This window comes from Vipera ursinii, assembly GCF_947247035.1.
Source record: "Vipera ursinii genome assembly, chromosome: 4".
In the NCBI taxonomy this organism is placed as follows: Eukaryota; Metazoa; Chordata; class Lepidosauria; order Squamata; family Viperidae; genus Vipera; species Vipera ursinii.
The window spans coordinates 405127-429230 of record NC_139514.1 but is presented as its reverse complement, the minus strand read 5'-3'; the positions used below and the strand labels follow the sequence as shown (position 1 = coordinate 429230).

The 24104-nt window shown below is 53.8% G+C and overlaps 4 protein-coding genes across 4 annotated transcripts; 2 read left to right on the top strand and 2 right to left on the bottom strand.

Annotated features, from left to right (window-relative positions):
* Positions 1–474: 474 nt before the first annotated feature.
* LOC310640289 (ubiquilin-1-like) lies at positions 475–1851 on the top strand (the record flags this gene model as incomplete). The annotated part of the gene is made up of 1 exon (XM_083362503.1): positions 475–1851. The coding sequence occupies one exon, from the start codon at positions 475–477 to the stop codon at positions 1849–1851; it is 1377 nt and encodes a 458-aa protein (XP_083218629.1).
* Positions 1852–5411: 3560 nt separating this feature from the next.
* On the top strand, positions 5412–7379 carry LOC310640217 (ubiquilin-1-like). Its single transcript, XM_083362386.1, has one exon. The coding sequence runs from the start codon at positions 5516–5518 to the stop codon at positions 7304–7306; it is 1791 nt and encodes a 596-aa protein (XP_083218512.1). The 5' UTR covers positions 5412–5515; the 3' UTR covers positions 7307–7379.
* A 7119-nt stretch (positions 7380–14498) lies between these two features.
* LOC310640288 (olfactory receptor 51I2-like) lies at positions 14499–15945 on the bottom strand (the record flags this gene model as incomplete). The annotated part of the gene is made up of 1 exon (XM_083362502.1): positions 14499–15945. The coding sequence occupies one exon, from the start codon at positions 15943–15945 to the stop codon at positions 15010–15012; it is 936 nt and encodes a 311-aa protein (XP_083218628.1). The 3' UTR covers positions 14499–15009.
* Positions 15946–22645: 6700 nt separating this feature from the next.
* Positions 22646–23767, bottom strand: LOC310640226 (hemoglobin subunit beta-2). Its single transcript, XM_083362400.1, has 3 exons — positions 23579–23767; positions 23258–23480; positions 22646–22868 (listed from the first exon to the last, which is right to left on the bottom strand). The coding sequence occupies exons 1-3, from the start codon at positions 23668–23670 to the stop codon at positions 22740–22742; spliced, it is 444 nt and encodes a 147-aa protein (XP_083218526.1). The 5' UTR covers positions 23671–23767; the 3' UTR covers positions 22646–22739.
* Between the last annotated feature and the right edge of the window lie 337 nt (positions 23768–24104).

Here is a 24104-nt window from a genome sequence, read left to right as displayed (position 1 = left end):
TGTATTCCAGCTTCTGGAGAGATAAACCTCCTCGAGAATTCCCCCCTCCCCAGTTTCCTGAGCCCTCCAATCCGCAGAAGAGGCGGGCAAGAGCCCACCCGGCCCTGCCAGTCAGCTCGAGAACCCAGACTGGCTCCTGGGTGCCCCTTTGACCAGCTTGGCCATGGAGTGACATCCCTGGCGATGTCACAGTGACGCCCCCCAGCTGGCTGGGATAAAGAGGAGACAGCAGCTCCTTGGCATAGCAAGAAGGAAGGAAGGTAAGAGGAGGGGGGGAGAAAAGCAGGCCTGGGAGGGGGCTCTGACACCCACCCTGGCTTGGCTCTCAGGGTGCTGGTTTGCCTTCCAGCAGAGAAAGTTCATCCATCTCGGAGACACCAACCAATTCCTTTTGTCCAGCCAGGCAAGCCATCCCTGTCGTGTTTCTCCTGGGCAGGCCCTCCTCCTCCTCCTCCTCCGTCTGCTCCATGCACCATGGAGACCCTGAACATGCACCAAGAGGGCGCCGCTCACGGCTGCCCTGTCCTGGCCCCCAGCCCCAATTTCATCGGCGTCACTGCAAAGTCTCCCACGGGCAGCGCCCAGTTTGTGCTGCCTCGGGAAACCACCGTCCGGCGGTTCAAGGAGAAACTTTCCGAGCATTTCGCCTGCCAGCCATGCCAGTTGGTGCTGGTGTTCTTCGGGCGGATCTTGAAGGACCAGCACACCCTCCAGCAATGCGGGGTCAGCGATGGGATGACTGTCCACCTGGTCATCCGATCCCTAAAGAGAGACCCAGAAGACTCTGCTCAGTCATCCTACGTGCCCAGGCCCTCAGGCTGTGCCCTGGCACCAGTGGGCACCAGCCTGGCCCTGCCCGCCTTGGACCCAATCTCTCAGGGTTCGTGGGGCCCCCCGGAGTCACATCCCTCCAGCCTTGAGTGGCACCAGACGCCGACCTCGGAGGCGATTGTTCAGAAGGTACGGCAGCTGATCTTGGCCAATCCAGAGATCCAGCAGCTGGCTCAGCAGTTCCCTGCCATCTGCCACATCCTGAACAACGTGGGCATCATGCGGGTGATCTTGGACAAGACGAGAGAAATCGTGGACCTGGCAAAGAACCCTGACGTGGAACAGGACCTGAAGAATCCAGAGCCACTCCTGATTAGTGTTCAGAGCAACACTCCCGGTGGGGACAACCCCTTGAGGCAACTCAACAGTGAGGTTCAGGAGCCAGGGCTGAATACAGGCCAGGACCCCCTTGCCCCCTCCAGCCCGCATGTCGCCCTGGCCAGGAACCCTTGTCCAGAGCACAAGGTCAGGGGTGGGGAGGGATTTCACCCCGGAGGCTCTCAGGGCTCTGTCCCCGTGTCCAACGGCTACGGGAGGTTTTGCAGCAACAACTCAAGCAACGATGAAGGTGGCATCTTCAACAGCCTTCAGGATCCTCTCGGGTCTTCCCTGCCCAGCCTTGTGCCCAGCCCTGGGGCAGGACCCTGCCACGTAGGGGGTATCCAGGCCCTAATCGTAAACCTCTGCAACGCCTACACCCGGCGTGTGATGCTCTCCCTCATGCAGAACGTGCTGCTCACCTCGCAAGGGATGCAGGCCACCCGGCAGGACGACGTCCGGCAGCTGCTGCAGCGTTTTTATCAGCAGATGCAGAGGCCGGAAATGGTGGCCGCCATGTCCAGCCCCAAGGCCATCCAGGCCTGGGTGCAGATGGAGCAGGGCTTGCAGACCCTGATGGAGGAAGCCCCGGTGCTCCTGCCCTGGTTCATGCTGCGCTTGAAGGGGTTGGGGCACACGCCTGCCACGGGGGCCATGGCCACCGGCTCTCCCTCTGGGGAAGAATCAGCTGCTTTGGAGTAGGGACACCACATCTCCTCTCTTGGGTGGCCCTCGCATCTTCTCCCAGGAAGGAAGGGGCCGCCCCCTTAGAAACTCCAAGGTCAGATCGGCAGCCCGGGGTGCAAGCTGGAGAGGCATTCTTCCCGCACAGCTGCCCTGCTGGGAACAAGAAGAAGACGTTCCAGGAAATCAGAAGGAAACCAGGAGATCTCCTTTGTGTTGGGGGTGACACTCCTGTAACATGTTCTTCAACACCCGCTCCACCTGATAAACCAAAGCTGAAAGACAAGCAGCGTTCCTGCCTGCTCATTCCCACCAGACCAGAGTCTTGCACTCAAAGGGCCGGGGGCTCAGTAGCCCTGGCCTGGGTGACTGCTGGACACTTTGGGAAGGGGATGCCCCACGCCTGTTCACAGCTGAGGGGTTGGTGGGGGTGAGCTTTGCCTTCCACCCCCGTGGTCAGAAGTGGCTGCCACAGGAGAGTGTGGTGGGGACACCCAGCCGGGCTTTGGGGGCTGAATTCTGTACCGTACTCTGAAAGGCTCAGCCCAATCACCAGCTGGAGCTCAGGAACTGGGGGTGAGTTGCCAGGCCTGGATTGCCGGAACCTGGCTGATCTCTCCTCCTCCTCCTCCTCCTCCTCCTCCTCCTCCTCCTCCTCCTCCTCCTCCTCCTCCTCCTCCTCCTCCTCCAGAGCAGGAGCAGAAGGGGGGGAAGAGAAGCAGACAGGCTCCTCCCTTCAGGCAGGTTGCAGAGGGGCCCCAGAGCAGAATGTGGGGAGGAATGTGCCATGATAGTTTTCCGAGAGGCCCCTGAATGATTCCCTTCTGGAAGGAAAACTGCAGGAGCAACACAAGTTGGTTGGCATCCCCTGGCATCCGAATGGAATGAGCAAATCAGTCAATCCATCACTCTTGGAGAGGGCATATCCTCCGAGCTCTCCTTGAGCGTTTGGCCGGGATCACTTGCTTTATCCCTTCGGTGAAGCCCCAGGCCATTATCCCCGCCTCCCCCAAGTCCGTTCCAGGAGGCTGGGAGAGCCCTAGAAGGCCTGGAGACGTTCGGCCTGCAGAACAGACCCAGTGGAGGCATAGGAGCAGCCTTCAACCTTCCCACAGGGGAGGGAGTGGAGGTCTTCTCTATTGCCCCAAAGGACAGGTGAAAATGCCAAGGAAGGCGGTCCAGGCTGGGCATCATCAGTAAAGTTTATTATCAGTAAAATAAATGTGTCATTAGAAGGGAATATTTGTTGCTCAGGGTTGAACTGTGCGGTCCTTGGTGCTCTCTGGGCTGGGTGGTTTCCTTGCAGACATTTCATGACCCAACTAGGGAACATCATCAGTATTAGAGGGGAGTGAAGTTTCTGGGGGGGGAAGAGGAGGAGGAGGAGGAGGAGGAGGAGGAGGAGGAGGAGGAGGAGGAGGAGGAGGAGGAGGAAGACTGTGGGGTCCTTGGTGCTCTCTGGGCTGGATGGTTTCCTTGCAGAGATTTCACGACCCAACTAAGGAACATCCTCAGTGGTAGATGGAAGTGAGGTTTGCTCTCTGTTTATATACAACATAACCCCCCCTCTCTTCTGGCAGTGAAGATGTTCCCTAGTTAGGTCATGAAACATCTGCAAGGAAACCACCAACCTCAGAGAGCAGAGCAAGGACCGCAGAAATGTCTCCTCTTCTTTCTGACAATCCTCCTTCCCACCAGGTCCGCTCTCTCACACATACGTATTTCTGGTTCTGTAGCACTTTAAAAAAAAGTTTAACATCTTTTTATGAGTCCCTGTTAGAAGAATAATTTTGTTTTTCCAGCTGTGTGTGGAAAATACGCTTTCACTGCAAGAAGTAAGCTTTGCTTTTAAGGAAAGAGTCCCCCGTCTCTCCTCTGCTTTTGCCTTGTGGATTTCCTCCATCCAATATTTCAATGTACAGCCCATGTCCTACATTGTATAGATATACGAAACCAAAGCGTGTGGGGAAAGGAGCTTATGGTTCCTACAGAACTGTGAGAGGACATGCTAGCCTGTGGAGCCAATACATTGTGTATATTTTAATCTCATGGGCCTAGCTTGAAGCTTGAGAATTGTATCCAGGAAGGTCTCTGCTACGCTGAAAACCCATCCTAACCACAATCTACTGTAATGATAATAATAATGATGATGATGATGATGATGATGGAAGGGACCTTGGAGGTCATCTAGTCTGTGATAGCAACTTTAGAGAGAAGCCCTAGGAACTAACAACCATAAAAAGGAAATTCGTAGATAAGGGCCGGGAGCGATAAAATTAGAGTAATGGGAGAAGTGATCAGGGGTGGAGATAATATATTCACTTTAGAACAGGGGTCTCCAAACCTGGCCCTTTTATGACTTGTGGACTTCAACTCCCGGAATTCCTCAGCCAGCGTTCTGGGAGTTGAAGTCCACAAGCCATAAACGGGCCAAGTTTGAAGACTCCTGCTTTAGAAGTTTGGATAGGTTGTGATGACAGGACGATGGCTTGATTGCTAAGCCAATGAAGAAGAGGTGGGAGGTAAATTTGTAATGGCAATGGAGAATATAAAGAATATTGAAGATTTAAAGTGTGCCCACTGTGTGCTTGCATGCACAAGGAGTGCAAATAAATTATCATGGTTTTCTCTTGGAAGTTTTGGCCTGTGATTGTTTATTTCAGCTGGACAACGAATCCCACAAGAGGAATCCCAGCCACGTCTGGCTCCTTTGCTCTCTCTTTTGTTTCTCAGAGAAGGTGCCCGCTCTGGAACCAAAGGACCACATGTGGCATGAAAGAGGCCGCAGAAGCTGCAAAGCGCCCTTAGATATTTTCTGCTCCATCAATTTGGATTTTCAAGAGCAGCAACGTTTTCCTTCAGGTGATTCTTATGGCACTTCCAGAATGATAACTGACTGAGGGGTCCTCGGTGCTCTCTGAACTTGGCTGTTTCCTTGCAGACATCTCATGACCTAACCAGGTAACATCACCAGTGCTATAAGAGAGGGGCTTGTATTGTGTGTAAACAGAGAAGAAACCCAGCTCCCTTCTAGCACTGAAGATGTTACCTAGTTTGGGCCATGAAACGTCTGCAAGAAAACAAGCTCTGAGAGCGCCAGGGACCCTTCATTTCAAGCCTGAGCTACAAATATTCCACTTTATAACTGGCTGGGGAGACAGGCAAGGTCCTCTCCACAAGTCATCCATGAATCTGTGAGGTCAGGGGGTTGCGTGCTGCAAGACCGGGCTAGCCAAGTGCTCCAGAAGCAGGGACCGGACGGCCCTGAACGGGTGGAGGGTGATGGCCAAACTTCATGAGGACAAAACCCCTGGAGATGTGGCCCAGCAACTATGTCACAGATCTCTGTGATGTCAGCGGTGAGATCACAGTCCAGCCAAGTTCAGGAAGAAGACATGTCCAAGGCAGGAGCAGAGGGGGGGAAAGGAAAATGAAGGAGCCCGCCAGGTGGTGAGCAAGCGGACGAGAAAGGCAACATCCCGCTGGTATGTGTGATCTGGCCTTGGCTGGTGCTGAGACGCAAGGGGGCAGGAGACCACTGGCCCCTTCCCACCTCCTCACAAGCACCACCGCCCCGCTGGAAAGAGACTTCCTGCTTCCCTCCTCCTTCTCTCTGGACCTCTGCTCTCTTCACAAGGTCCTTCATCACCATCCAGACCGCAGCCGCAGCCTCTGAGCGGCCATGTCTGAGAGCAAAAGAGCCCCCGGGGCTGCGAACCACAGAAGCCGGGTCATCAGAGTGACCGTCAAGACCCTCAAGCGCAAGGAGCAATTTGAGGTGGCCGACAACACCCGCATCCAAGAGTTCAAGAAGCTGATTGCTGACCGCTTCAAGACGCCCCCCGAGCAGCTGTCCCTCATCTTTGCTGGTGAGATTCTCAACGACCAGGATACCCTCGTGCAGCACAAGATTGGCGATGGGTCCAAAGTCCATCTCTTCATCAAGTCTCAGAGGAAGCCCTCAGGAAACCTAGCGGACAACCCAGCTATGCCCACCGCCTTCCCTCAAATGCCAGCAGCTCGAGATGGCTCCTCGGAACACAGCCTGGACCTCTCGGATTGGAGCAGCCAGCCTGAAGACCTGATGGCCTCCTGCCACGAAATTGTTGCCCAAACCACGGAGAACCTCTTGCTCCAGATGGTCACGCTGAACCTGGACGCCTCTGCCTTGAACAGCAACCCGCTTCTCCTGGGCTTCCTCCTCGGGGTCACCGGCATGAACGTTCTGGACTTGAACGCCCAGGAGGTTTCCGACTTGGTCAGTGAGGTCCAGGAGCAGGATGTGACCCGGCAGGATCTCATCATTGAAATGATGCAGCACCCCTTTGTGCAGAACCTTTTTGGGGATCCCGAACAGGTCAGGCAGATGATCCTGTCTGTGCCCCAGATGCAGCAGCTGGCTGAGCAGAACCCAGAGATCAACCACATCCTTAACAACTCCGAATTCCTGCAAGAAATGATCGACGTGGCCACCAGCCCGGCTGTGATGGATGAGATCATCAGGAACCACGACCGAGCCCTGAGCAACCTGGAGAGCACCCCGGGGGGTTACAGTGCCTTGCAACAGCTCTACAACGACATTGAGGTCCCAATGCTGAACGCGGTGCAGGCCCAGTTCCAGGGCAACTCGTTCCCTCCCTCGGACGCCAAACCTTCCCCTGGGGGGATCAGCCCCCTCTCCAGGACGGAGAACAAGGAGCCTCTGCCGAACCCGTGGGCACCCCAGCCGAACAGCAGTGGCGGTGACAATATATGCAACGGGGACATCAGCAGCGCCGCCGGTAACAGCGCCGAGCAAGGTTACATCCTGCTGGCGTTGGGCCCTGGAGTCCGGCCAGGACCTAGCAAGACTGAAAGCATCCAAAACATGGTCCATCAGCTCACAGACAACCTGGAATTCATGCAGAACATCTCCAACGCCCTGGCGAAGCCTAATGGCCCCACTCAGTTGTTCCTCGGCCACTGCAACTCCCCGGGGAGAAATGAGGCGCCTCCGCCTCCAGGGTGGACACAGCAGCTTCCGTCCAAACTGGCCAAGTCAGCATCTGCCCTGCTGCTGACCAACCCCCGGGCGGTCCAGGCTCTTCTCCAGTTGCAAATGAGTCTGCTGGTTCTCACCAGGGAAGTCCCTGATTTCCTGCAAGCTTTGGCAGACCCGGATGTTGACCCAGAAAGCATGGAGGACTCTGAGGAGGGGGAGAGCCCGTCTTCGGAAGCGGAGAGCTTCGTCTCCATTGAAGAAAGCTTGGAGCTGGACAGCAACGCATCCAAAGCAGATGATGGCGAAAAGGAGGAGGAGGAGGAGGAGGAGGACATGGAACAGCAAGGTCCGGAGGCCCTTTACCAGATCCAGTTGGAGCAGCTCAGAGCGATGGGCTTCCCCAACCAGGAACTGAACCTGCAGGCTCTTGTGGACACAGAAGGAGATATCGGTTTGGCAATTGAAAAGCTAACAAACTCTCGTGCATCCTAGCTACAGATTTACCTTTGCCTCTTGTAGGGTCATCTGACACACTAAAGTCAGCATGGTGGATATAAACTGTGCCTTGGTGCTCCTTTCCTCTGCTTGAGACCCTGGGTGGTGAGCGCGCTTTCTTGCAGATGAGCTGCTCCCTTCCGCCTCCCAAGGCGGGTCCCTGGACCACCGGAGGCCACTGCCACCCCCTCGCCTCTCCGGGTCTTGAATTTTTGAAAAGCAGCATTTTAAGGTGGGAGTCTGCTTGTTGCAAGGCCAAGGGACGTCCTCCAGCCACCATGGTTGCCTCCCTTCCAGGAAAGTAATCAGCGGTGCAGCAACAAATGTGGGTCTCCTCTCTCTCTGTCTCTCTGTCTCTCTCTGTCTCTCTCTCTCTCTGTGTGTGTGTGTCTGCATCCTGATTACTGTGGTTTATATTTTGCTTGAGTTTTTGTAGAATTTTGTATTAGGTCTTTGTGTTGATGAGCTGTGCACGGGCCCAGAGGTGGCGCTCTCACTTCACAATCAGGAGACTGTGAGTTCGATCCGAAATAGAGGCAGATATTTCTCTCTCCGGGTGCAATGAATAATTGTCTGCTGTGAACTTTGTATAGGCATCAGGAAGGGCAACCAGCTAGTAAATGTTCAAGCTCTGCTTAGTCGCCCCAATTCCACCCCGATTGAAGGGATTATAGGGTTGTTAAAAGCAAAAAAATACGGAAAGTACATCTTTGTGTTGCTTAGGTGTGCATGTGTGAATGTGTGTCTGGAAGCCTTGTGTTTTTTGTATTTCATGAGGGCAAACAACATTTTGATATGTGGGCTCAGCTCCAACCTTGTATTCATATCTTGCCCAAAGCATTTATCTTTGAGCATCATCAGTTCCCTTTTTTGGTGGGGGGGGGGGAGTAGAAAATTGTAGGTTCCAAAGAATGGATCCTCCTTTTAAGATAGGCGAGTTACTTTTCCTTTAATCTTTTCAGTTGGCTTGCAAGGAAATGCATATTTTGTGCCTGCTTGACTTCCACAGCAAGTAGGAGCCCTGGTGGCGCCGGGGTCACAATGCAGAATTGCAGGCAAACTCTGCCCACAGCCTGGAGTTCAATCCTGATCGGCTCGAGGTTGGCTCAGCCTTCCCTCCTTCCGGGGTCAGTAAAACGAGGACCCAGATTGTTGGGGGCCATTGGCTGACTCTGTAAGCCTCCCAGAGAGGGCTGGAAGCACCATGAAGCGCTACATAAGTCTCAGAGCTATTGCTATGGTGTGAAATGCAGCCATAATATGTTCCCCAAATTCCAAATGCCCCCCCAAGACTGGTGTTCCTTGCTGAGCAGCTGCTCTGGAGGAGGGAAGTGGCTTTCTTTGATTGATTGATCAGACTGGAAACACAGCCCTTCCTTGGCTGTGTACTCTTTGGGAAGAGGGTGAGGCCAGGCTAGCCTTGGTCGGATTAGTCTGCAAGTGACAGCTTCCCTCCACCTTCCCCCCAGTGGTCGGTCTCTCTGCTTCCTGGTAGGAAAAGACGAACAACTGCAGAAACGTAACATAGGAGTCCGGCAGGCAGGATAGATTAATTTCCTGAGAGAACGAAGTGGGTGGAAGGAAAAAGGATGTGGAAGCTGTTGGAATGAGTGGAAAAAATTACAGTGCCGCAGAAGCGTGGAGAGTTACAGGTAGTCCTCAACTTACAATAGTTCTTTTAGTAAACTGGGAGGCAGTTTACAAGTCCTGTGTTTACTGAAACAGGAAACAGCTGATGTGCAGCCGGAAACAGCAGCGGCGAGAAAAGTCTCTCAGGCAGGCATCGGAGGAAATAGTAAACCAAATCTTCATTCATTTAATGACCCATTTGATTCAATTAATGAGTTTGATTTTAAAATGTTGTAATATTGAGTCCGATTATGATCAGGAGCCTAATGGGCAGGCTCTATTAGGCTCGTACCTCAGGGACTACCTGTACTTAATCTGGTTGTGTCTAGTCCTTTTATTGTTTTAAAATGTTTTTAGTATTTTTGAGTACGTATGCCTGTATGTGTCTCTCTCTGTGTCTGTGTGGCACGTGTGTGTGAATTGTAAGCTACCAAAGTCATCGACTGAGGCCTCTATAGAAATTGAACAGACAAACAAATAAATCAAACTTTTTAAGATGGGAAAATAGTGGCAGGAAGCCGGGGCAAATAAAAGCTGGGCCATCAGAGCATCTTCCTGCTTCCTTCATCACATGGAAGTGAGAGCTGAGTACGTTGTTGAAGGAAAAGTCTTCATCGTGGTTCAGTCCAAGCCAGGAATAAACAACATGGCGACTGCTTTAGAAAGAAGGTTGCAGTTTATTGGACAGGAGAGCCAGACAGGAAGATGGCTCTGGGGAAAAAAAGTGAGTCCACAGGTAGCCAGTCAGTTTTTATACCCTCTGAGGCTCTTGAGGTTGTTTCCTGTTCCTGTTTGAGGCTCTGTATTTCCTGTATCATGTACTTTGACATGAGTCTGAGTGTGCCCCTTTGGCATCTGTGGGTTAATCCTGTCCTGTCCTAGAGTTTGGGTGGAATATGTAGATTTTAGGTATCTTTGTCTTTCTAGCTGGAGGCCTCCAACCTTCCTGAATGGATTATCACATCTACATTTCTACAGAGCTGGTTTCTGCTTGGGAGAGAGAGATTTGGGGCTATTAAGAAAAAATAACTGGGCATGCTTTTCTGCCTCTTTAAGATCCTTTGAGGAAATATAATATTCTTCCCTTTTAATATTTCCTTCTCGGTGGTGGTGGGGCTGACTTCCCACAATGTTAAGAGAGCTATGAAAGTAGAAATAGAAGAGAATTATTTGTAGCTCAGGGTTGAAAGTGGGGGGTTGGACTAGAAGACCTCAAAGGTCCCTTCCAATTCTATTGTTGTTGTTATTATTGAAATGAGGCATTCTCGGTGCTCTCTGAAGTTGGCTATTTTCTTGCAGATGTTTCATCATCATCATCATCATCATCAGTGCTAGGAGGGAATGGGGGGAGGGGGAGGAGGAGGAGGGCTGTGTGGTCCAGCTGGGTGGTTTCCTTGCAGACGTTTCATGACCCAACTAGGGAACATCACCAGCACTAACATTATCACTACTGCTGAGGGTGTTACCTAGCCGGCTCATGAAATGTCTGCAAGGAAGCCACCAAGCTCAGAGGACACCAAGGACCCCTCAACCATGAAAGCAGGTGGGGGGGGTTTCAGGAGCAACGAGGAACCCCCAGATGTGGGAAGAACACAGAGAGGAGGGCTAGTGTGGGAGGAGGAACTTGCCTTTCTCCGACCCTTGAGAGAACAAGTGGAGAAATAGCCAAAGAAACAGAACAGCAGCAACAGCGTGTGACCACACAGCAGACCTCCGTGGGGGAAGCAGCCGAACCGGGGCTGCTTTCTCTCTCTTTTTCTTACCCTCCAGGCTCCTCTTCCCCGTCCCTCCCCAAAGGAGCCCCAGGAGCGGCTGGGGCGCCCGTCCTTCAAAGCCCTGGGGTCAGGGGGCGCTTCAAGGGGCCCTCTGAGTGGGGCCGTGCCAGCTGGGAGAGCCCCAAGCACCGCTGTCACTTCAGGACTGTGACGTCATGGCCGTGATGCCACAGTGGATTTGGGGGAGCAGGGTGACATTCCCAGGGGGGGGGAGAGGAAAGAAAGAGCCGGCACCTGGGTTGGGAGTGAGGCCTGGGCAAGGCCTGCCTGCCTGGGGGCTCGGGGCTCTCGTGAGGCAGAGGGAACCACCCAGGAGCCTCCCCGGGACCACCCGGGACCCCCTGGCCTCGCCTGCCCTTTGGCTAGGAATGGACGGGTGGGGGTGCCCCAGCCATGAGCAACGACCCCAGCGCCAGCCCTGCGGAGAGCAGCAGGGAACCCAAAACCGTCAGGGTGACTTTGAAAAGCTCGGGGAAGACCCGGTACTGCCAGCTAGCCGAAAAGAGCACCGTTGGGGAGCTCAGGAGCGCGGCCTCCCGCCATTTCTCGGTCAACAAGGAGCAGGTGCTTTTGATATTCGCGGGGAAAATATTGAAAGACCAAGAGACTCTTCTTCAGCATGGCATCCAAGAGGGAGGCCTGGTGCACGTGGTGGTGGAAAGGCCAGAGCTGAGACACAGCCATGCCCCGCAGCCACACCCGGCAGCACCGGGCTGCAGCGCTGCTGGCCCGGCTGCTGGTGTCTCCGAGTCTTCTGGAGGGGTTAACTTGCAACCGTTGCTGAGAGGCATCAGGAGAGACATGGTGACCTTGCTAGACCTTTTTAGTGAGTTGCCCCAGCACTTCCAGCAGCATCCAGAGCTCATGTTTCAGGTGGTGGGGAGTTCCACCGTTCAGAGTTTGCTCTCCAACGAGCACAACCCTCTGACTGTCGCCTTCATCCTGGGAGTCTCCAGCCTGGTCAGTCTAAGAGTGATGCAGTCAAGAGCAGAGAAGGAGAAGGTGTTTAGCGACAGGGAGGTTGCCGAGGTTCTGGAGGAAGCTTTTGTGCAGAACCTCCTCGCCAACACAAAGGAGATGGCCCAGTTTGTGTCAGAGAACCCAGAGCTGAAAGCATTTGCTCAGGAGACCCCACAGTTTGGCAGGCTGTTGAGCCTCAGTGGCTTAACTAAGGTGATGGTCGTCTATAAGAAGCTCCCGCAACTGGCGGGCTCCGTTACGCCAGGCATGAGCCTTGAAGCGGACATGCTGGATGATCTAGAGTCCTTCCGCCAGTTGTTTGCCGACATCCGCCAGGTCCTCTCCAGTCCAGAGGTTCAGGACGAACTTGAGGACAGGATGCTGAGGCGCACACTCGAAACCAGCCCTTCCTTAATCCAACTTGCTAAGGAAAACCCAACCATCGGCCACATGCTGAGCAACCCGAAGATTGTGGGAGAAATCATCAGGTACATCCGGAAGCCAGAGGTCAAGCAGGAAATGGACAGACGTTGTGATCGGATCCTGAGCAACATTGAAAGTTTCCCAGGAGGCCACAACATCTTGCAACGCATGTACAAGGAGATTGAGGAGCCCATCTGGAGTGCAGTGGAAGAGCGGCGTGAAAATCCTTTCGCCACCCAGGCTGTGAGTCCAGCTTCAAATCAGGCCACTCTGTGCCCAGGACTGGAGAACAGAGACCCTCTGCCAGACCCCTGGGTCCCACGGAAGCCGCCTACCGGGCCTTGGCGGACGGGCCAGGCCAACCGCCAGAGAGGTGCTGCCGAAGAGGGAAACCTCCGTCCAGAGAAAGTATCAAAGGGAGCCCAAGTGGATTTTGGTTTAGAAAGCGGGCAAGCGGATGAGGGCCTTCTCCTGCCCGAAGTGTCAAATGCCAGCCCAGAGACTCCCACCCCTTCTTTGCAGGGTGGAAAAGCCGCAGCAACGGAGCCTCCAACCTCGCAGGCTCCGGTAGCCCAATCTCAGGATCTGCAGGAGCAGCCCGGCCAGGCCAATGCAAGGCCAGGAGAAGGGCTGGGTGCTCAAGAGCTGGCGGAGACAGAAGGCAACCTTGAAACATCGACGGAGACGCCACCTGGCTCCCGTCTTCCCTAGTTCCTCTCTGAGATTCCTACTCAGCTCAGGGGTCTTTGGCGATGGCAGAAGCCTATCAGCCAACCAACTCATTGCCCATCCCTTTCCAAGACTGGGGACAATAAAGAACATTCTTTGTGGACCAGCGAAATGCTGTGGACATAGTATAATGGGATTTCAGTAAGGCATGTGACAAAGTAGACCACAACCTACTCCTTGGTAAGCTAGAAAAATGCGGGATAGACAGCATCACCACCAGACGGATTTGTAACTGGCTAACAAACCGTACTCGATGAGTAGTCCTCGATGGCACTACATCCACATGAAGAGAAGCAAGCATGGAGTATCACAAAGTTTCATCTTAGGCCCAGGACTCTTCAATATCTTCATCAATGACTTAGATGAGGGAATAGAGGGGATCAAATTTGCAGACAATACTAAGCTGCAGGAATAGCCAACACCCTAGATTAGGCTCAAGGTCCAAAAAGATCTTGGCAGACTTGAACAATGGGCCCTATCCAACAAAATGAAATTTAATGTGGAGAAAAGCAAGGTTTGACACTTAGGCAGGAAAAAAAGCAAGGTACAAGTACAGATTAGCTGAAACCTGACTCAGAAACAGCCACTGTGAGAGGGACCCTGGAGTCCCAGTGGATGATCATTTAAACATGAGCCAACTGTGTGCGGCAGCAGCCAAAAAAGCTAGTACAATCCTGGGTTGTATAAACAGAGGCATAGAATCAAAATCACATGAAGTATTAGTACCGCTTTATAAATTCTTAGTAAGACCACACCTGGAATATCGCATCCAGTTTGGGTCACCATATTATAAAAAAAGATGTTGAAATTCTGGAAAAAGTGCAGAGAAGAGCAACAAAGATGATTAGGGGACTGGAGGCTAAATATATGAAGAATGGTTGCAGGAATTGGGTTTGTCTAGTGAAAAAAAGGACTAAGGGTGGCATGATAGCAGTCTTACAATATTTGAAGGGCTGCCTCAAAAAAGAGGGGGGTCAACCTATCCTCCAAAGCACCCGAAGGCAGGACAAGAAGCAACGGATGGAAACTAATCAAGGAGAGAAACAACCTCAAATTAAGGAGCAATTCCCTTGCAATGAAAATAATCAGTGAAACAGAAGTTGCCTTCAAAAGTTGTGGGTGCTCCAACACTGGAGGCTTTTAAGAAGAGACTTGTCTGAAATGGTTCAGGGTTTCCTACTTGAGCAGGGGAGAGGGGTGGACTAGAAGACCTCCAAGTTCCTTCCAACTCTGTTATTCTGATTTCCCCCACATATTTTACAAAGAGATAATTGTTGGAGAGGGGCTGGCAGAATCTGGGGCTGAGTCAAAAGAGGCATCAGCCCAGAATCCCTATGTAGACACAAGCGAACTAAGGCCAACCTGCCTTGAATTCCATTGACCCTTCTCTCACTTGATTTAATCTTTTTTAACTTTTGTATTGTATTGTATTGTTATTTATATGCCCTGTGAACCGCCCTGAGTCCCTAGGGAGAAGGGCGGTATATAAATTAAATAAATTAAATAAAACTGAAACTGAAACTGAAACTCCAAGCAGGCTGAGAAGATCCCAGTGCATAGGCCTTTTAGCAATAAATCAGCTTAACTGGACCTTCACGTGTGGACCTGCTCTTTTACACCTGGCAATAATATAAGATCACAACTATTTATTCTGCAAAAGATGCTGGTTGTTGCAACCAACCCAGGAAGATTGTCACGTGAGCTGTTTTATGTCCCGATTGTTTCTTTCACATCTTTCTTTCTCCCTTGTCCAACTCTTTTCTTGTCTTCTTTTTTCCACTTCTCTTCCACAGCCCGCCCATAAGTCCCCAGTTCTTCAACTCGTGGCTTCCTTGCCTGATTCTGACCCTGCCTATTCTGCCAGGACATTGCGGGCGCTCCGTCACTGGAGGCTTTTAAGGAGAGACTGGACAGCCACTTGTCTGAAATGGTATAAGATCTCCTGCTTGAGCAGGGGGCTGGGCTAGAAGACCTCCCAAGGCCCCTTCCATTCAGAATTGAATTGCAGTGCCCACATTATTTACACTCCACAAAACTCTCTCTTATCCCTTCTGCCTCTGCCAACACAACAGATCTTCCCTTCTGAATGTCTGCAGCCTCTCTCCAAGCTCACCTTCTGTTCTGGCATCCAAGGAGAGAGAAGCTCCGACTCAAGAGCCAAACGATCCAGGGTCTGCCTCCCCCTTAGGTGGTCTTTGGCGAGAAGAGTTTGCACAAAGCCTTGAGTATTTCTTTTGTTTTGATGCTGTAGATGATGGGGTTCAGCAGCGGAGGAAGCAGGAGGTAGACGTGGGCCAGGAGGGAGGGCACCAGAGGGGACACACGCCTGCCAAATCTGTACACCATGGAGAGGCCGATCATTGGGGTGTAGTAAACCAGCACTGCTGAGATGTGGGAGACGCAGGTGTTGAGGGCCTTCAGGCGGCCGTCTCTCAAGGTGATGCTCAGGACGGTCTTGAGGATCATGGCGTAGGACAAGATGATGAAGAGGGAGTCCAGGCCAAAAGTGCAGAGCAGGACGAACAGGCCATAAAGGCTGTTGAAGGTGGTGTCTGCGCACGGGAGCCGGATCAGGTTGGGGTGCAGGCAGTAGGGGTGGGCCAGCATGTTGGCCCTGCAGTAGGGCAGCTTCCTCATGAGAAGAGGCAGCGGGACCAGCAAAAGGATGCTTTTCACAGCAATCCCCCAGCCTATCAGGGCGATGCGCTGGCCAGTCAGGATGGTGGCATACTGCAGCAGGTTGTAGATGGCGACGAAGCGGTCCAGGGCCATGGCCCAGAGCACCCCGGAGTCCATGATGGAGAAGCAGTGGATGAAAAACATCTGGCTGAGGCAAGCGTCAAGGCCAATCTCCTGCACACCAAAGAGGAAGACGCCCAGCATGGTGGAGAGGGACACCCCCAGCTCGCTCGCCGCCAGCATGGACAGGAAGATGTACATGGGTTTGCGTAAGTTGCGGTCCTTCACAATCGCCAGCAGAACAGCACTGTTCCCCAAGACGGCAATAGCGTAGAGGAAGCAGAAAGGGAGGGAGGCCCAGGGGCGTCTTGCCTCCAGTCCTTGGATGCTGACCAGGAAGAAGGTAGGAGAGGGGGCGCTCCGGTTTCCGAGGGGGGCCATGAGTGTCTTTCTGCCCCCCCCTCCAGCACCTGCAGGTACGTGAAGAGTAACAATTAGCATGGAGTCTGTGTTACTGATGGTTTGGTCTGCCCAGGAGGCAACACAAGGGGAGAGAACAGGCTGCGGTGCTCGGTGGCAGACCGTCACTTGAGCAAGAAATGTTGGATGAAATCAGGAAATCAGGTGGTCAGATTTGTGAGGGACACTTAAAAAACCAAATGTCCTGTGTGATTGCTAGAGTTTGTTGTCTCTTCCCTCACAAGTCACAATGGAGACCTTCCCTTCCCCTTCTCTTGCCAGGGCTCCTGGCCTGACCCAGCCTGGGTCGGAGAAAGCAAAGGCCACGATGCGTCCCAGAACAGGAGGCACTCTGAGGGCGAGTGGACCTGTCCCTGGGCTTGCAGGAGGCGGCTGGCTTCCTTCGTTGCTCACCTGGCCGCCTTGTAGCCAGAAAAGCCGATTCCCGCCTGGTTAAAAGCAGAGGCTCCTCAGCCCTGTCCATGGTCCTGAACAGAAGCCCTTCCTTGCTGGGTGAGCTCCTCTGCCCCACTAGACTGTGTATAAGTTTTATGCAAGACTTTCATGAAACGCCTTTCTTTTACAAAGTAAGTCTCCCGATCCCTTGCGGCTCAGCATCGTTCTTGTTGCAAAACGGCATAAGGCCTTCCTCCCCCAGCTGAATAAACGCTGATGGTTTGAAGAAGAGCAGTGAGCGAAAGCTCCTTTTCAAGATGGACCCTAATATCTGACGGTGCAGTTCGGGATCTCCCGGGGTGCAGGAAGTGGTGCCCCTGGGACAGACCTACAGCTGAGGGGCACAGAGGCCCTACTGGGGCCGATGCCAGGATAGGGGTGGGCAATGGTGACCCCAGGAGGTGCCAAGAATGGCTGTGGGAATGTGGTCCTTGTTGAGGGTCCTCTGCTTGGTCCGAGAACCCGGAGAGGCCCCCAAGTCCTATCGGTCCGGCAGCCTCAGTAGAACTTCTGGTTCTTTGCCTCCTCCTGGCACAGCAACCTTGTGGGGAAAGAGGAAGGAAAAAGAGGAGGGCGCTGTGGGGCAGGAGCAGACCCTTGGCATTCCGCTGCAGCCAGGAAGGGGTTAAAGAGGCTTTCCATAGGAGACAGGCAAAGGAAAGGGGGGGCACACTGGTCAGTTTTAGAACAGAAGCAGCCAATATCACACAATGAAAAGAATGGCGTTCTGCATCTCCTATCAGGAACAGCTTTGCACGGTTTGTTTGACGATAAAGTTGCTGAACGCCCAAGAAGACATTTAGATGATCCTACGCAAAAGGAAGGTGCAAGTCTCTGAAGTAGCTCGCCAGCAGTCCTGAAGAGGAGTCGCACCTCGCACGGCGTCTGCCGGGACTCACTCTCTCAATGGGGTACAGCGCCCTCCTTCTCAGTGTGACTGCGGGGGCTGCCCAGCAAACTGCTGATCCACATTGTGACCAGCTGTGAGCTGAGGGCATCTACCTGCCCAGGATCTGATTTCTTTTCCCATAAACGAGGCTGCACTTCAGTGGGTAGATGGCATAGAGACATTGGCATTTGAATATGGATCTTTTACACATTAATATTTTACTCTGTTTCTTTAATCTAGGGGAAATGTTTATATTGCAAGTCTGTATATGGTGTGCCGTATGCTAAATAAAATGTACAGTTGAGTGTTAAATACACCGTTTGTGAACCACTGCTTCTCTGAGTCAGTGGGGCAGAAGATGGCGGCAGTGTAGAGTACAAGGCAGCCTGCGCTACTAGCCGAAGGACCCTTGAAAGAGGCAGCAACCTCAGGATGAACACCCCAGTTCTATCGTGGCTGTGGGGGGGGGAAGCAAGACCACACTGGCCTCTCCCCAAAATGCACGTGGAAGAAAGGTCACTTCTGGCCAGCTTTACCACACAGAGAGATCATCAGAGTCTCTCCAAAGTTAAAATGAATGAAGGATTTTATGGAGAAACACCCCACCATCAGCCCCTTTTCAATCCTAGAGGTGACCCACGTGGTTTCATACTTCTTGGAAAAACTGGATAAGCAGGTGAAAGACCCCTGCCCTCCGTGCTCCCCCCCGATGGAGTTTTGAAGCTGTTTCTTCATCCCTATAGGGAGGATTAAGGGGAGCCCCAATCTCTTTTCTCTCACACACACACACCCGTCACAGGTATTTGAAAGGGGCAGAGACGGACCAGCCATGAATTTGGAGCCAGCCGAAAGAAAAGGCAGGAACAGCTCACCGGGTCATGTGAAGAGAGCGACTCTCTGTCAGTTGCTGGCACCAGCTGCGCCTAAGAGACGGACACCTTGCCCGTCTCCCATCTTCCCTGCCACCGTGCCCGCCTTCTTACCTCTCACATGTAATCTGCGGAGCTGCGCCTGGCGGCCGTCACCCCTCCTTGTCCCCAGAAGGCCCCTCCCTCAAATAGCCCTGCTCAGAGGCGCAGCGGCCTGGGTCCCTCTGGGGGGCACGAGAGAGAGAGTCTCCTCGAGGGGGGGCTCCCCCAGGCCAGGACCTGCCCCTGCGTTGCCCAGGGCCTACAGCTGGGACCGCTCTGCGCATGCTGAGCTTTGGGAGTGGAGGGCAGGAGATCTCCAGCACAGCTCACCTGGGACTGAGAGTCTGGCAGGCCTCAGGGTCCCCTTACCTGGAGCCAGGAGTCTTCCTTGGCACAGCAGGTAAACTGGGTGAGAAACAAAATGTTTTCAAAGGGAAAAAACCAGGGAAGTCCAGTTGCCATCAAGTCACCCCTAGCCCTTCTTTTCTCTGGAATAGCCACACCCAAATCCCGCAGCCGTTCTTCGTATGTTTTAGTCTCCAGGCCTTTAATCATCCTAGATCAGATCAGATAACCTTTATTATCATTTTTTTTTACTGTGGACACAACGGCACACATCAAAAATGAAATTTAGTTGCCCCCTCTCAAAGTGAGACACATACATGACACCCACCTAAAACATACTATTTACAACGTATGTATAGACCCACACTCCTACATATACATAACAAATAAATATTAAATACTGTCCCATCTTGAACATATAACGGGAGGAGGAAGCCTGCGGGTTCGCAAGGCTAACGCTGTGTGGAATGAAACTGTGGCTGAATCTGGATGTTCTGCTGCGGGTCCCACGGAGCCCCCTCCTCCCAGAAGGGAACAAGGAAAACGGGTCGTGCAGAGGATGAGTAACGTCCCAGATAATTCTACGGACCCTGTTCAGGCAACACTTCTGTGCTACATCTTTTTTGTAATGTGGTGACCAAAATTGAATGCCTGGTTTTACCTAGGTTTTATAAAGTGGTACTAGTATGTGATTATGACTCTACGCCTCTGTTTATGCAACCCAGGACTGTATTAGCTTTTTTGGGTTGCTGCTGCACAGGGCTGGTTCATGGTCAAGTGATCTTCCACTAGGACTCCAAGGTCCCTCTCACAGTGGCTGTTTTTGAACCAGGTCTCGCCCAGTCTGTACTTGTACCTTTGGGTGTTTCTGCTTAAATATAAGACTTTGCTTTTCTCCACACTGAAACTCATTTTGTTGGCTAGGGCCCATTATTCAAGTTTGTCAAAATCTTTTTGAATCATGAGCTTGTCTTCTGGTGTGTTGGCTACTCCTGCCAAGTTGGTGTCATCTGCAAATTTTATGAATTCCCCTTCTATTCTCTCATCTAAGTCATTGACGAAGATATTGAAAAGTCCTGGGCCTAAGAGGGAACCTTGAGGTACCCCACTGCTTGCTTCTCTCCATGTGGACGTAGGGCCATTGAGGACTACTCATCCAGTACAGTTTGCCAGCCAGCAACAGCTCCATCTGGTGGTGATGTTGTCTATTCTAACATTTTTTCCAGTACCTTCCCAGTTTCAACAGGAATCTTCAACACCTACTTCAAATTCAACAGGAAAAACTAAAAGCAAGTACAAGGCACCCCGATGGGATCCCCCATATCGGGCCCAATAGCAGAAGCAGTCATGCAATGACTCGAATCCATAGCCCTACCCACCATCCAACCAAGATGTCAAGGACACCTTTGTCATCATCAAACGCTCCCAAATTTATTTATTTATTTATTTATTTATTTATTTATAAATTGAGGAAACACACCACCCCCACTTCATAACACTCCACTACATATGCCCGGGGATCAAGTTCACACACGAAGAGGAAACAGACAACAAACTCCCATGCCTCAACATCGACTGTAAGGAAACTGGACAACGGAGAACTGGAAACCCACCTCTGCCGCAATCCTACGCACACGGACCAGATCCTCAGCTTCGCAAGCAAGAAGCTGCCTCCAGGCCCTCTTGTAGTGGGGAGAGGACCCACTGCAACACCACAACACTAAGAAAAGTGGAGGAGAAATGGCTGCTTGGCATCTTTCTGCACAACAGCTGTCTGAAAAGCTTTGTATTCCGACAGCACCCAAACCACAACGGGCGCCACAGCCAACCACTGCGTAAAAACTGATGCTACTAATCCTACCAGACACAAAAGGGGGTGTTGGAAATGACAGCCAGAGTTCTCCAACCCCTAGGAATAGCAACAGCCCACAGACCCACAGCCACACTCTGCCAGGAATTATCCAGAACCAAAGACAAGAGAAGACCCCAACCTGCCTGGAGTCCATGCGAAAGCCAGCCAGGTGCTCCCAATATGGGTTGAGGCTCAAGGCAAGAGGAAGCTGGCTGGGAAGGCTGATTCTCCAGGGGGCACCCTCGAGGACCCCCCTCCCCAATCTTGCCATCTACATTACGGTGCCCTCAGCCTCAGCAGCCAGGCTTTCCTGCAGGATGGGTGCGGGCACACAGTCCCAGGGCATGGGGACAGCATGGGGACAGGAGCAGCCAGGCAGGCCTTGAGTAGCCCCCAGAGGGAAAGGATCCCAGCAGGTGAGCCCGGCCCTTCTGGTGAGCAAGGGGGAGCCACAGAGGAGCCCTGCGGGTGCCTAGCCACCCTGGGTTTGAGCATGCTGGAGGGAAGGAGGGATGAGGTCTCTAGCCCAGGAAGAATAAGTGTTGGGAGGGACCTTGGAGGTCTTCTAGTCCAACCCCCTGCTCAAACAGAAGACCCTAGACAAGACCAAGGTAGGCAACCTTGGCTCTTTTATGACTGGTGGACTTCAACTCCCAGAATTCCTGAGCCAGCATGGCTCAGCTTGGAAACCTCTCCCTTTCCACTCAGCGTGGCTGGCTCAGGAATTCTGGGAGTTGAAGTCCACCAGTCATAAAAGAGCTGAGGTTGCCTACCCCTGCCCTAGACCATTCCGGAAGGTGGGTGTCCAGTCTTTTCTTGAAAACCTCCAGTGCCAAGGCGCCCACAACTCTTGAAGGAAACTTATTTTCCACTGATTGTTCTCACTGTCAGGAAGTTTCTCTTTATTTTTAAGTTTGGTTCTCTTCTTGATGAGTTTCCATCAGTTGCTTCTTGTTCTGCCTTCAGGACAATAGGTGGAAACCCCCCCCCCTTCTTTGGGGCAGCCCCTCAGATACTGGAAGACAGCTATGTCACCTCTCGTCCTTCTCTTCATTAAACGTGACATCCCGATTCCTGCCATCATTGTTTGCATGTTTTAGCCTCGGGCGAGGAGGAAGGAGGGTCCCTATAGCTTCCTCTCGGCCCCCTTGGGCAAAAGCCGGGGGGAGGGTCCTAGGGAGGACGGCCTCTGAAGCAGGGGGGTCTCCAACCCACCCCCAGCCTCTCTTCGCTCTTTGGATGCCCCCCCCCCTGCTGACTTGCATCAAGTTCCGTCCCCTTCCCTCAAAGGCTGCCCCCTGGTGGAGCCAGGCAGAATGGTGGCTTCCTTGCAACTCTCACCCTGCCCTTAAGATGCAACAGCCCCCCAACCCCCTGAAGATGGGGCTCTTCCCACAAGCCTCAGGGGAGGGCGAGAGCGGCGGCCCCAAAGGCTGTTCTCTGGCCGGGTGGAGGTTGGGGTCACCGGAGTTCTCTGTGTGGTGTTTATGTGATTGTTCTTAAGGGTTGTTATTGTGGCTATTGCTGCATTGTTGTTTGGGAGCTCCCAAATAAATAAACGCTTCTGGAATGCAAGACTGCTGCACCTGGGCTCAGCCGTGGGGAAACCACAGGGGGTCGCTCCCTTACACGGGGGGGGGGGGGGGGGGGCTCCTCAACCTGGTTCTCTGCCCTCCTGCCTCCGAGCCCCACAAGAGGGCTTGAGAAGGGCGGGCTTTGAGCAGTGCCTCTGTCTGGTGCGGCACCTTGCTCAGTTCCCCACTGGACATGGGGCAGGTTAGGCCAGCTGATCTCCCCCCTTGCCCCTCCAGCCTCCCCATTAGCTCTCTTGCCGGCATCTCCTGCCCTTTTCCCAAAGGGCCCCCCGGCCCACATGAGCTAAATTTGGAGAATATTGGGGGGGGGCAGTGAGAACTTAGCAAGTTGTGTCAATTTATTGTGCGCTCTCCCCCCCATGTAAGAAATAATTAAGGTTTGCTTCCCCAGTTTCTGGGTTGAAGAGCAGTCCTATTTCCTTTCTTAACCTGCAGAGCTTGGGATGGAGGAGGACGGGGGCTCTAGAGAGACAGACCCCTCCCCCTGCAAAGGAAGAATGCCCCCCCCCCAGCAAATGGCAGGACTGTTGCTTCTCCTACTCCTTTCCCTCGACCCCCAACCGGGCCTCACTGGGGTGGTGTGAGGGGCTTTGGGTGACCCTCCCAGGACCACAAAAGCACAACATTCTGCTGGTTCCGAAGAGGACTTTTATTGCGTCATCCGTGGGCTGGGAGGGGCTTCAGAGCTGGCGAGGGGGGGCAGGCGGCGGTTATGCCTACTGGGGGGCCTAGTGATACCGGAGGGACAAGGAGTGGGCCACCACATGGGTCAGCTTCTGAAAGGCGGCGTGGGTGCTGGGGGTAAACTCTTTCCCATGGTGGCCGGCCAGGACAATGATGAGGATGTTGCCCAGAAGCTGGAAAAGAGGAGGGGGATGCTGATGCCTGCTGCCAGAGGAGCTTTGCTGGCGCCTCTGCCCCTTTCTCCCCCCCCTTCCCCCCCCGACACCAAACACCGAAGGAACAGTGGGGATGCTCCTTCTGCCTCCTGGGCAGCGCCAAAAGGCCAGGATGGAGGCTGAATTGTCCCTCTGCTCCGGCTCTGCCCTGTGACCGGACGCCCGTCCCTCTGCTGGCAGATGGGAGGCTTTCCGAGGGGGCCGCTCAGAACGGAGCCCACTGCCCTCATTTCAGCATTGGCGAAGTTGAGGGCAGGGCCCAGCTGGCAAATGCTGCCCCGCGGGGAGACTTCCGGTGCCAAGGAGATGAGGGTCCCAGCCACGCAGGGAGGGGGGTTCCCCCTCACCTTGAAGTTCTCGGGGTCCACGTGCAGCTTGTCGCAGTGCAGCTCGCTCAGCTTGGCGAAGGTCTCCTTGATGTTGTCCAGGTGCTTGATAGCCTCTCCGAAGGCGGTCAGCACCTTCTTCCCGTGGGCCTTGACCAGGGGGTTGCCGCAGATGGCGCTGGGGCCGGAGAGGTTCCCGAAGTGGGAGAAGAACCGCTGGGTCCAGGGGTACACGACCAGCAGCCTGCCAGGGGAGAGGGAGAGAGAAAGGGGAGGAGGAGGAGATGGGGGGGTCCCCGCGGGGCCTGCCCTGCCCTCCCCCGGCCCGGCCGGAGCTCTTACTTCCCCAGGGTGGCCCCGCCGACTTCGGGCACGTCCACCTTGCTCCAGAGGGAGGTGATGAGCTGCTTCTCTTCGGCCGACCAGTGCACCATGCTGGCTGATGGAGGACGGAGCGCTCGAGAGGCTGTTGGCGAGAAGGAGGGAGGGAGCTGAGCCCGGACCTCGGGGCCGACTTTTATACCCTGCGCCCGGCAGCCCCGCCTACCCGGAGCGGGCCTCGCCCGGACCCGCCGCCTCGGCCGGCCGCCCCGCCTCGCCCTCGGTCGGGCGCCGCTGCGCCTCTGCTGGGCCGGCAGCTCCAGGTGCGTCTGAGCCCAGCTCCGCCCGACCCGACCCGCTCAAGTGGCCGAGCAGCCGGCTGCCCCTCCGCCCGCCGTCCCGGTCCGCTCCTGGGAGGCCGTCGGCAAGGGGACTCCGCAGCTGTCGGCGTCGCCAAGTTTGAGAAACACGGATGGAGACCCTGGAGAGGGGAGCGTGTGAATCGCCAGCCTCGTTTCTGCCCCATCGTAATCGGGGAGGGGGGACA

Bases quoted from the DNA above. Each gene is read 5' to 3' on its own strand.
- LOC310640226 (XM_083362400.1), bottom strand. From the start codon at position 23,670: ATGGTGCACTGGTCGGCCGAAGAGAAGCAGCTCATCACCTCCCTCTGG. The intron at 23,481-23,578 runs GTAAGAGCTCCG...CTCCCCTGGCAG, and splicing joins GGCGGGGCCACCCTGGGGAA to GCTGCTGGTCGTGTACCCCT. The intron at 22,869-23,257 runs GTGAGGGGGAAC...CCTCTTTTCCAG, and splicing joins TGGACCCCGAGAACTTCAAG to CTTCTGGGCAACATCCTCAT.
- LOC310640217 (XM_083362386.1), top strand. From the start codon at position 5,516: ATGTCTGAGAGCAAAAGAGCCCCCGGGGCTGCGAACCACAGAAGCCGG.